General features: G+C 44.9%; 1 protein-coding gene across 1 annotated transcript in view; it reads left to right on the top strand.

Annotated features, from left to right (window-relative positions):
• LOC126469699 (apolipophorins) overlaps nt 1-13,134 on the top strand; it is a 738,135-nt gene that overhangs the window by 351,673 nt on the left and 373,328 nt on the right. Inside the window, exon 38 of the mRNA XM_050096873.1 lies at nt 12,748-12,924. Coding sequence (XP_049952830.1) covers nt 12,748-12,924 — 177 coding nt within the window. The remainder of the gene's footprint in view (nt 1-12,747; nt 12,925-13,134) is intronic.

Here is a 13,134-nt window from a genome sequence, read left to right as displayed (position 1 = left end):
TATCCATAAATGCGACTCCATCCTCTCCTGCCTTGCCTGAAAAAGGATCTACTAGGCTTGCAGTGCCAGCATCTAGGATGAATACCAACAAACTGGATGAGTATTTGCCCTCCTTGAAAGCACCTGCCTATGGAAGTCTATATTATCTACCCTCATTTGAGCCACTTGATCTAAAAAAGTTTGAACCACTTCCTGAGTGGTAAATGCCTGTGTCTTTGATTCATTCACTGTGAAGCCTATACTGAACATGCCAGGACAAAACACAATAGAACAAATGCAAGGAAGATATAATCAATTATATAACACGTTCTACAGTATTTATCCTTGACACCTGAGAGCCAACCAGGAACACTCATGACTTTCCCTGGCTTAATGAATATACCTGCTATACTTAAAACAAACTAGAAGTGACAACTGAGCACAGAGGACACTGTTACCTAATAAATTACATTGCACACACTTGACCAGACTCATACTGGCATATGTCTGTCTCGTATTACCCTCAAACTCACTCAAGTCTACGCTTGCATTGAACTTTAAAAATTTCACTTTAAAACGAGCTGGCCAATCTGGTTATCTCAACATTGCTCAGTACTCGATGGAAATACAGGGAGAAGAAAACAGTTTATTTCATTCAATGTGCTGCACTGATGTCACCAAATGCAGACCAAATACAACAGTTATTATGGAGACAGGATTGTATGAGTATTAATGACACTATAACATCAGGAATTTGTCTCATGATGGTTGGCTGAGCAGCAGGTGTGAAAAACCAGTTCCCCTTTACCAAAGAATCATAAGCGTATTATCATTACCAACATATTTTATTCAGCAGAATTCATAAACCACTGTGGATGGTGTCATGGTGGTGCTGTTGTTCTTAGGCAGCAGTGCCTACCACAGAAAATTGCTGCAGCACATAGTGGCAGCAGTAGTTCCTCCACCCACTAATGCAGAGCAGTGCAGTTGCCTTCTACTGTAACCATTTCCCCATGGTGCTGCATCACATGGGGATGCTGCATGGCCAGCCTCACACTGGATGCACCGTACAGCACTGATAGGTGTTGGCAAGTGTGTCCCAATACACCAGACAGTAGTGTCGGTAGCCTGGCAGTAGTGAGCCCAGCAGCTGCGAGAGGCACCCAGGTGCAGCCTATGGTCAAAAGACCCATTGGAGATACCCAAGGGTTGGTTGATGTCAGGTGGTTCCAGTTCAGAACCCAGTGGCTTTGGATATAGGTGCCATCCACAGACCAGCTGCTAGCAGCAGCAGCAGCAGCCAATTGTAGATGAGTCTGGGTGATGCCCATTGGGTTGACAGTCATCGTGCAGGCAGTCTAAGAGTAGGTAGCATTAGATAACAGATATTGTTAATGCCTGGAGCAGTTTTTATTTATACTGGCTCATCCAAATCAAGGCGCTGCTTTAACTCTCTTAGAGAAGCCAGGCAGTGTGGCATGCGAGCGAACCCAGTGCTCTGTGACAGTGGGCTGGTGGCCCGCATCATGGCCCTCAGCACTTTCCTGGACCACAGAGTGTGAAGTCTGCTAGGAAGGTGTTGGTGTAGTATGTCTAATGACTGATTCCAACATCATGGAAAAACTGAAATACTGCTTATTGCTAAGAAGTTTGAGGTTGAAAGTGCATGAAGAGTAGGAAGATAAATAAATTTGTATGTTGTCATGTGAAACAGATTACATTAACGAACATTCAGAACTTGACCCCACAGCACAATAATGACTGGTATTATCTAGTTAAGTTATTTTTGGTACATAAATTGGGAAGACTTCTGCGTAAGCTTAGGACAATGACCCACTATTAACTGTAGTAACAGCTCAGGAATTCTAATTTTTTAAAGTGTGCTATAAACAGTTTTCCCTTGGATTCCACAATTATTACATACCTAGTACTTTGTAACTATAAGAATAATATCATACTTTTAGTTAGCTTTAATTTCTGATTGTGTTACACATACATTTCTGCATTCTGAGTAGAATGTTTATTACTAACATTGTTGTAAAAGATTTGGCTTCACAAGAAATGTTGTGACCTGTTGAGTCAGTATTCAGCATCTGGATATAAGCTAATGAATTACTACCAGGTATAACAAGGCTAGAACCTACATCCATTCATAGACAGACACTGTATTTTCTTCAAGTAATCAGTCTTACAACTGGTTTGATGCTTAAAACACTATTTCCATAACAATTTTCTAAGCAAAAGTTTTTTCTTGACTTCCGGAAGGCGTTCGATACAGTTCCGCACTGTCGCCTGATAAACAAAGTAAGAGCCTACGGAATATCAGACCAGCTGTGTGGCTGGATTGAAGAGTTTTTAGCAAACAGAACACAGCATGTTGTTATCAATGGAGAGACGTCTATAGACGTTAAAGTAACCTCTGGCGTGCCACAGGGGAGTGTTATGGGACCATTGCTTTTCACAATATATATAAATGACTTAGTAGATAGTGTCGGAAGTTCCATGCGGCTTTTCGCGGATGATGCTGTGGTATACAGAGAAGTTGCTGCATTAGAAAATTGTAGCGAAATACAGGAAGATCTGCAGCGGATAGGCACTTGGTGCAGGGAGTGGCAACTGACCCTTAACATAGACAAATGTAATGTATTGCGAATACATAGAAAGAAGGATCCTTTATTGTATGATTATATGATAGCGGAACAAACACTGGTAGCAGTTACTTCTGTAAAATATCTGGGAGTATGCGTACGGAACGATTTGAAGTGGAATGATCATATAAAATTAATTGTTGGTAAGGCGGGTACCAGGTTGAGATTCATTAGGAGAGTGCTTAGAAAATGTAGTCCATCAACAAAGGAGGTGGCTTACAAAACACTCGTTCGACCTATACTTGAGTATTGCTCATCAGTGTGGGATCCGTACCAGGTCGGGTTGACGGAGGAGATAGAAAAGATCCAAAGAAGAGCGGCGCGTTTCGTCACCGGGTTATTTGGTAACCGTGATAGCGTTACGGAGATGTTTAATAAACTCAAGTGGCAGACTCTGCAAGAGAGGCGCTCTGCATCGCGGTGTAGCTTGCTCGCCAGGTTTCGAGAGGGTGCGTTTCTGGATGAGGTATCGAATATATTGCTTCCCCCTACTTATACCTCCCAAGGAGATCACGAATGTAAAATTAGAGAGATTAGAGCGCGCACGGAGGCTTTCAGACAGTCGTTCTTCCCGCGAACCATACGCGACTGGAACAGGAAAGGGAGGTAATGACAGTGGCACGTAAAGTGCCCTCCGCCACACACCGTTGGGTGGCTTGCGGAGTATCAATGTAGATGTAGATGTAGATGTAGATGTAACCATTTTGTGGCAAGACCAATAAAAGTCATTTACTTTTATCACCCTCTATTATACAAACAAATCATGTAGCTTGCATGGAATGATCTGGATGTTTTTAAGAAACCTAAGCCGTGGTGTCATTCGGAATTATTCACATATTGGAAACTTAGATATTATGTAATTGATATTAATTATGTTTAAGAGTTTTGGGACTGACAAAAATTTATCCTGGGATTCTGACAGCCAGCAAAACATTTCATAATAAATAATTAATACATTGTATCAGTCACCCATTTTAACTTTGCACATTAAATGAAGGTCATGAAATTGAAATGTGCTCTGGCCTATGGGACTTCCATTTTCTGCATTAGTATGAGTTTCAGAGATGCTTGATTTTATGATTAATTGAATTAATAATAATAGTAATAATTTCATGTGGCTTAATTGCCTCATGCAAGTGTTTCATTGGTCATTACTTAGGTGACTTTTGTGTCCCTCAACTACCCCAGTTATCCAAGCAGTAAAAGGGTATTTTTGGTTTAACATGGACTCCAAACCATATGTTGTTTTTGGTGACTCCTCACATCATTGAGAGGTGAAGACTGTGTTAAAACTAAGACTGAAAAATCCATGGTCCAAACAAGATTTGACCTCCACAACCTCTCAGTTTCCAGACATGTGCTTTACCACAAGACCACCAGGCCTGGCATTAATCGAACTGAAAAAAGAAGTGATAAATGAATGAAAGCATGATAAATACACTCCTGGAAATGGAAAAAAGAACACATTGACACCGGTGTGTCAGACCCACCATACTTGCTCCGGACACTGCGAGAGGGCTGTACAAGCAATGATCACACGCACGGCACAGCGGACACACCAGGAACCGCGGTGTTGGCCGTCGAATGGCGCTAGCTGCGCAGCATTTGTGCACCGCCGCCGTCAGTGTCAGCCAGTTTGCATGGCATACGGAGCTCCATCGCAGTCTTTAACACTGGTAGCATGCCGCGACAGCGTGGACGTGAACCGTATGTGCAGTTGACGGACTTTGAGCGAGGGCATATAGTGGGCATGGGGGAGGCCGGGTGGACGTACCGCCGAATTGCTCAACACGTGGGGCGTGAGGTCTCCACAGTACATCGATGTTGTCGCCAGTGGTCGGCGGAAGGTGCACGTGCCCGTCGACCTGGGACCGGACCGCAGCGACGCACGGATGCACGCCAAGACCGTAGGATCCTACGCAGTGCCGTAGGGGACCACACCGCCACTTCCCAGCAAATTAGGGACACTGTTGCTCCTGGGGTATCGGCGAGGACCATTCGCAACCGTCTCCATGAAGCTGGGCTACGGTCCCGCACACCGTTAGGCCGTCTTCCGCTCACGCCCCAACATCGTGCAGCCCGCCTCCAGTGGTGTCGTGACAGGCGTGAATGGGGGGACGAATGGAGACGTGTCGTCTTCAGCGATGAGAGTCGCTTCTGCCTTGGTGCCAATGATGGTCGTATGCGTGTTTGGCGCCGTGCAGGTGAGCGCCACAATCAGGACTGCATACGACCGAGGCACACAGGGCCAACACCCGGCATCATGGTGTGGGGAGCGATCTCCTACACTGGCCGTACACCACTGGTGATCGTCGAGGGGACACTGAATAGTGCACGGTACATCCAAACCGTCATCGAACCCATCGTTCTACCATTCCTAGACCGTCAAGGGAACTTGCTGTTCCAACAGGACAATGCACGTCCGCATGTATCCCGTGCCACCCAACGTGCTCTAGAAGGTGTAAGTCAACTACCCTGGCCAGCAAGATCTCCGGATCTGTCCCCCATTGAGCATGTTTGGGACTGGATGAAGCGTCGTCTCACGCGGTCTGCACGTCCAGCACGAACGCTGGTCCAACTGAGGCGCCAGGTGGAAATGGCATGGCAAGCCGTTCCACAGGACTACATCCAGCATCTCTACGATCGTCTCCATGGGAGAATAGCAGCCTGCATTGCTGCGAAAGGTGGATATACACTGTACTAGTGCCGACATTGTGCATGCTCTGTTGCCTGTGTCTATGTGCCTGTGGTTCTGTCAGTGTGATCATGTGATGTATCTGACCCCAGGAATGTGTCAATAAAGTTTCCCCTTCCTGGGACAATGAATTCACGGTGTTCTTATTTCAATTTCCAGGAGTGTATTAAGAATTAAATTTTTAATTAATCAGTAAAAAGTTAGTGAGGGGATAGAAAGAATTGCAGTGTATGTCAAAAGAGATAGAGACAGAGTGAGAAAACAGCAATGAGTCACCCAGCTTGCAGGTTTATCCAGTGCTTCTCTCACTGAAAACTCTACCTCAACTCTGGTTTTCAGCATGATTTACACATTTGGTTGAGATTATTTATTAACATAGATCTTCAAATAGCTTTAAATATCACTCTAAGGAAGTGGTAGTAATATTCCAATAAGCAGTAAATCTCTGAACTGAAGTGAGAATACTTCTGCACCATGGCAAAATATCAAAGAACAAACGCTTCATACATACTTCATGCCAGTTTTTATTTAAGAAACTAGGAACATATACAGGGCTATTACAAATGATTGAAGCGATTTCATAAATTCACTGTAGCTCCATTCATTGACATATGGTCATGACACACTACAGATACGTAGAAAAACTCATAAAGTTTTATTCGGCTGAAACCGCACTTAAGGTTTCTGCCACCAGAGTGCTCGAGAGCGCAGTGAGACAAAATGGCGACAGGAGCCGAGAAAGCGTATGTCGTGCTTGAAATGCACTCACATCAGTCAGTCATAACAGTGCAACGACACTTCAGGATGAAGTTCAACAAAGATCCACCAACTACTAACTCCATTCGGCGATGGTATGCGCAGTTTAAAGCTTCTGGATGCCTCTGTAAGGGGAAATCAACGGGTCGGCCTGCAGTGAGCGAAGAAACGGTTGAACGCGTGCGGGCAAATTTCACGCATAGCCGCAGAAGTCGACGAATAAAGCAAGCAAGGAGCTAAACGTACCACAGCCGACGATTTGGAAAATCTTACGGAAAAGGCTAAAGCAGAAGCATTTCTTAAACAGGAGTTTGGAAAACTGATGCATCAGTCATGGTGGAGATCATGATCAACAATTCATGTCAGGGCCTCCACGCTCTCCCGACTTAACCCCATGTGATTTCTTTCTGTGGGGTTATGTGAAATATTCAGTGTTTAAACCTCCTCTACCAAGAAACGTGCCAGAACTGCGAGCTCGCATCAACGATGCTTTCGAACTCATTGATGGGGACATGCTGCGCCGAGTGTGGGAGGAACTTGATTATCGGCTTGATGTCTGCCGAATCACTGAAGGGGCACATATCGAACATTTGTGAATACCTAAAAAAACTTTTTGAGTTTTTGTATGTGTGTGCAAAGCATTGTGAAAATATCTCAAATAATAAATTTATTGTAGAGCTGTGAAATCGCTTCAATCATTTGTAATAACCCTGTACTTAAAAAAAGATACCACAGTAGAATCCTAGTAGCAGAAATATAAGTTCATGAGAACAACTGATTCTAATTCCAAGATGGGTAAAATTATTGATTTGTTTATTTTTTTATTGTCCTGTAATCAATACTGTACATTACATGCACATGGTGATGCACAAACATACATTTGATGTTGGATATTATGATAATTTGCTGGCATGAAGTAATATACCGAAAGTTTACACAAACATGAGTTTACATACATATTTTCTGAGAAGTTATGAACACATAAATTTATGAACACACAAGTTACATACTCAGTTACACATTTGTATTTTGGTGCTGTGTTCCTCTCACACATATACACAACATTACCTGGTTCGATATTCTTTCTGCACTTAATTTGCTTAGTAGCAAATGAGATAGATGCAAGATTTTTGCACATAGTTGCATTAATGTTTTACTTTTTACAAAATTCTTTGCTGCAATTTGTTTCATGTTTCTTTCCACCCATGTGGAGCAGAAATTCACTTGCACTGTAGAAACAATGATCAAGAAGAAATGATTTTAATTTTTTATTAAATACAGTTGGGGACTTAGTGTTTTTAAATTTCTGATGGCAGGCTGTTGTATATTATAATGCCTTTGTTGAAGGGAAAGTTTTTAAAGGCAGAGTCTACTATGGAGTCAACTAGAGAAAGAAATTGTTATAAGGTCAAGTTTAACACATATATTTCAGAACGACACAACACATATAAGTCACAGAGTAAGTTGACAAGCAAGACATGTGTACACATTAGCATTCGAATAAGCACTGAGTCCCAGTCTAGCGGCCGCTGCTCGGCTGGCCACTTAGGTGGCGCAGCTGCTGCAAGGCTGGCAGACAGCGCCGCATGTAGAGGACGTGCATGATTGCGCGGCGGCGCTTTGAATGATCGGCGAGTCACAACACTTTTCCCCCCTTTGAAATTGTTGCACTGGTCTTGATGGAGGTGTTCCGGAGATGGCTAACATCCATAGGCATTGTTTGACTCGCCGTAAAGTCTCGAGGAGGAGGCTTCCCGTACGGACGGAAGTGTCCCCATTGATAACGGGTCAAGATGACAGGGGTCGAATCTGCTGGGGCCCCATGCACCAATCTGCCCGTTGCGGCAAGTCCAGTTGATAAGACAGGAGACATGGGCAATGTTTCGGCGTCCGTTGGAGGAGGAGGCGAGTAGATATCCTCTGACAGAGGATGGTCATCCGGTTCCTGCATGGGCACATCTCCTGGTGGCGTCCATTCTTGTGCTGGCATCGCGATGATGGTGAGAGGGCTGTGTTGTAAGTATTGAGAGATGCCAAGATCCCGAGCGTCAGGTAGGGCTGAAGGTGGTGTAGCGGCATTCGGAACAGGAGTTGCCGGCACACGAGGCCAAAGCTGGTCCGAATTACGCACTGCAACACCCGTGCCCATCTGGATTTCATACGGGCATCTGCCACGGTGTCTTAAGATGTGGCCCAGGCTCCATTTTGGGTGCCTGCAATATCCCCGTACCCAGATGAGGTCGTCGGCAGTGAACCAGCCAAGTGAAGGCACCCGCGGCCATGAGGTGGAAGGCCGCAGAAGATGAAGTAGCGTGCGGGGCTGTTGGCCATGTAAGAGCTCAGCCGGGCTGTGGTCACCCATGGGGATGAAACGGTAAGATGCCAGAAACTGGAGAAGCGCATCATCAGCAGCAGAAGAAGTCAGAAGTTTCCGCATCTGAACCTTAAATGTGCGGACCAGGCATTCAGCCTCACTGTTGGATTGTGGATGGAATGGCAGGGCCGTGACATGCATAATGCCGTGTCGAGCACAAAAATCCGCAAATGCGGAAGAGGCAAATTGCGGACCATTATCAGTAGCAAGAGTAGAGGGGAGGCCTTCCAAAGAAAAAATTCGGGCGAGAGCACTGGTGGTTGCCGCAGTGGTAGGCGATGTGCAACAGACAATGAAAGGAAAGTTAAAGTAGGCGTCAATTACGAGGAGCCAATAAGTACCTAAAAAGGGTCCCACAAAGTGAGCATGAATGCGCTCCCTGGGCTTCTCAGGCGAAGGCCACAGTGACAAAGATGACTTCGGGACAGCGGCCTGTGACGCACAAGGGCCGCAGGCAGTGAACATGTGTGCTATTTCAGAGCCGATGCCAGGCCAGTACACATGACGGCGCACCAGAGACTTTGTGCGAGACACACCCCAGTGCCCTTGGTGAAGGAGGCACAAGACCGAAGCACGCAAAGATGCAGGTACCACAACCCGCGGCGAAGCATTGTCAGTGGAAAGGAGGATAACACCATTCCTAGCCGTGAGGCGGTAGCGCAAAGCGTAGTAATTCCGCAACGGATCAGAAGTCTTAGCGGACGGGCGATCTGGCCAACCCTTCTGAATACAGCGTAAAACCCGGGAGAGGGCAGGGTCAGAACCCGTAGCAGCCGCCAGCCTGTCCCCAGTTATGGGGAACCCGTCCACAACCTGCTGCTCGGCAACATCCAGGTGGAAACATAAAAGTTCATCCCTATAGAATGCCTGATCAGGACCCATGGGAAGGAGAGACAGAGCATCAGTATTTGCATGTTGAGCCGTTGACTGGAAATGAATCTCATAATTGAAACGAGACAAGGAAAGAGCCCAACGCTGGAAGCGGTGTGCAGCCTAGTTGGGAAGTGACGTTGATGGATGAAACAAGGAAACAAATGATTTGTGATCTGTAACAAGATGAAATTTGGATCCATAGAGAAAAACACCAAACTTACAAAAAGCATAAATAATGGCCAAAGCTTCTTTTTCAATTTCAATTTAAGAATACTTTTGTTGGGCATCCGTGAGTGTTTTGGAGGCATAAGCAATGGGTTGTTCTGAACTGTCAGGAAAACGGTGCGCAAGGACTGCACCGACCCCGTATTGAGAGGCATCTGTGGCAAGAACAAGATGTTGGCCAGGTCGATAAGTAGCAAGGCATGGGGCCTGTTTCAGCATAGTCTTCAATTTCTGGAAAGCCGCATCGCATGTTGCGGACCAGTGAAAAAGCACATTTTTATGCAACAGGTGATGCGACGGCTGAGCCACCGAAGCCGCAGATGGTAAAAACTTGTGATAGTATGCTATTTTCCCCAAGAAGGCCTGCAGTTCCTTAACAGATGTAGGGCGAGGAAGGGCATCGATTGCAGCGACAGTTTGATGAAGTGGACGAATACCACCCCGAGAGAGTTGAAACCCCAAGTACGTGATAGAGGGCTGAAAAATTTTGATTTTTGAAGATTACACTTAAGATCGGCAGTCTGTAAGACATGAAAAAGTGTGCAGAGATTTTGAAGATGTTCGTCAGTGGTGGAGCCAGTGACAACAAAGTTGTCCATGTAATTGATACACCCAGGGACAGGGAGCAATAATTGTTCCAAGAATCGCTGAAAGAGAGCAGGGGCGCTAGCAACCCTGAATGGCAAGCATTGGTATTGATAGAGGCCTAAAGGCGTGTTAAGGACCAGAAACTGCCGGGAAGCAGCGTCGAGAGGAAGTTGATGATAAGCTTCTGACAGGTCAATTTTAGAAAAATACAGGCTTCCAGCAAGATTAGTGAACATTTCTTCAGGACGGGGCATAGGGTAAGTGTCGATGAGGCATTGAGCATTTACAGTGGCTTTGAAATCGCCACAGAGACGAATATCGCCATTTGGCTTAGCAACGACAACGACAGGAGAGGACCACTCACTGGAAGTGACAGGAAGCAAGACCCCTGAAATAGTGAGACGATCCAACTCCCGTTTTACCTGATCACAAAGGGTAACAGGAATGGGCCGAGCTCAAAAAAACTTAGGCCGAGCAGTGGGTTTGTGCATGATATGAGCTTCAAAGTCGTTTGCATGGCCTAACCCAGGAGAAAAAAGGAACAAAAATGATGTCGACAAGGAATTCCAGTTGAGCATAAGGAATAGCGTCAGAGACAATATTGACAGAGTCATCTATGGAGAACCCAAAAATGCGAAAGGCATCGAAACCAAAAAGATTCTCCGCGTTGCTCTGGTCAACCACTAATATGGGAACAGTGCGAACAATGGATTTGTAAGATACCTCAGCATGAAACTGTCCCAAGAGAGAAATCTTCTGTTTATTGTACGTCCGTAATTGCCGAGTGACAGGTGACAGGAGTGGAGAACCCAACTGAAGATACGTCTGAGAATTAATTATAGTGGCAGCAGAACCGGTATCCACCTGCATGCGAACATCTCGTCCAAGGATTTGGACAGTGAGGAACAACTTCCCTGAAAGGGAAGAAGTACAATTGACAGATAACACAGAATCAGAATCAGCATCATGTTCATGAACATCATGTATGCGGTCGGATTTGCAAACGGAAGACACATGACCTTTCTTTTTGCAATTGTCACACACAGCCCAACGTTGGAGACAATCCTCGCGTGAATGTTTCGTAAAACACCACGGACATGAAGGAAGTTGCCGGCGGTTTTGCTGCAGTTTCTTAACAGGTTGTTTACGGTTAGGCCAAGGCTGTGCGTGGGATTGCACTGCGGCCACGTCGGTCGGCGGGGACGTGCCGCACGCGTCGTCAACAGCGCACAGAGGTTGTATTTGCCCGACATCACCCCATCTATTTGCGCCCCAGTGGCGTGAGAAATTTCAAAAGACTGCGCAATGGAGAGAACTTCATCTAGAGGCAGATTTGCCAACTGAAGGGCACGTTGCTGAACTTCTTTGTCGGGCGCTGACCGGATAATAGCATCCCGTACCATGGAATCGGCATAGGATTCTTTGTGAACGTCAGTAACAAATTGACACTTTCGACTGAGGCCGTGAAGTTCAGCAGCCCAAGCACAATAGGATTGATATCGCTGTTTTTGACAACGATAAAAGGCAACACGAGAGGCTACCACATGCGTTTGCTTTTGAATATAGACAGACAGAAGTGAGCACATTTCAGCAAAGGACAAAGATGCAGGATCCTTCAAAGGAGCCAACTGCAACAACAACCGACATATTTGAGGTGAAATCCTGGAAAGGAACAGAGACTTACATGGTTGTTTGTCTGTGACATGAAATGCCAAGAAGTGCTGTCGAAGACGTTTTTCCATTATCAGACCAGTCTTCCGCCGTCTCGTCGTAAGGAGGAAAAGGAGGTATAGCCAACGACGAGAAATGCCCCACATTTGACGCCGCAACGAAATCGCGAATCGCCGCTGTTAGAATCATTTGCTGTACAAGGAGATTTTGCAATAGTTGCTCGACAGTAGCCATGGAAACCTGAGGGTCAATGGTGAAAAGGAAAAATCCACTACCTCGTTGCCAATTGTTATAATGTCAAGTTGAACACATATATTTCAGAACAATACAACACATTTAAGTCACAGAGTAAGTTGAGAAGCAAGACAAGTGTACACATTAGCATTCGAATAAGCACTGAGTCCCAGTCTAGCGGCCGCTGCTCGGCTGGCTGCTTAGGTGGCGCAGCTGCTGCATGGCTGGCAGACAGCGCCACACGTAGAGGACGCACGTAATTGCGCAGCGGCGCTTTGAATGATCTGCAAGTCACAACAGAAGTAATATTACAGTACCTCTTGTTCATGTTATATGTAGTTGGAGAATTCAGCAGTCGGAGCATATAACAAGTCCAGACAATACCAAGACTGAAAAATAAGTGTATAAATATTTGTGTAGAGAAGTAAAATGGGAAAAGTAATGTGACAATCAAAATGTAGGCAAGAGTATAAATTTAATTCAAAATAAGTTTATGAATGGAAAGTGATCATCACATTTGAGAGAATGTAGCTGGATAATTTTGTTGTTGTTGTTGTTGATGCTGGTGGTGGTGGAGGTGATATGATGCTGCTAGTGATAGGTTCTAAAGCAGTTTCTTCATTCTAGTTACTTCAAATTCTCATGTAATTTCTACACTTGTATTTGTAAGACATTTTATTCATTATTATCACTCTAAATTTCAGATTGTCTCCCGGCTGAGTTCTCCTACCAAAGGGGAAACGGTTTCATTTACAGTGGATGTAGCAAAGAAGTCTTATGGTTATGAGCTGACATCTGTTGTAACAAAAGCAAATGAAAAAGCAGAGTTTCACTGTGACTTAGTTTCAAAACCTGGTTTAGAATATAGTGTGAACTTCAAGGTGAGTAATATATATATAATTTTTTTTAATGTGACTTTTCCCACAACCATCCCATGAATTTATACTGTATTTTATGTGATGTGGAAGGCTCTCAAAAAGAGCAGTAGTACATCACATCAAATAGATTATGTTCTATAACACAAAAATCATGTATTATTAAACAATCTTTGTGTAAGTGCCATCTTCAGTCATAAACTACCTAAGTTCCAG

Source organism: Schistocerca serialis, chromosome 3 (genome assembly GCF_023864345.2).
Source record: "Schistocerca serialis cubense isolate TAMUIC-IGC-003099 chromosome 3, iqSchSeri2.2, whole genome shotgun sequence".
In the NCBI taxonomy this organism is placed as follows: Eukaryota; Metazoa; Arthropoda; class Insecta; order Orthoptera; family Acrididae; genus Schistocerca; species Schistocerca serialis.
This window is presented reverse-complemented; position numbering and strand designations above follow the sequence as displayed.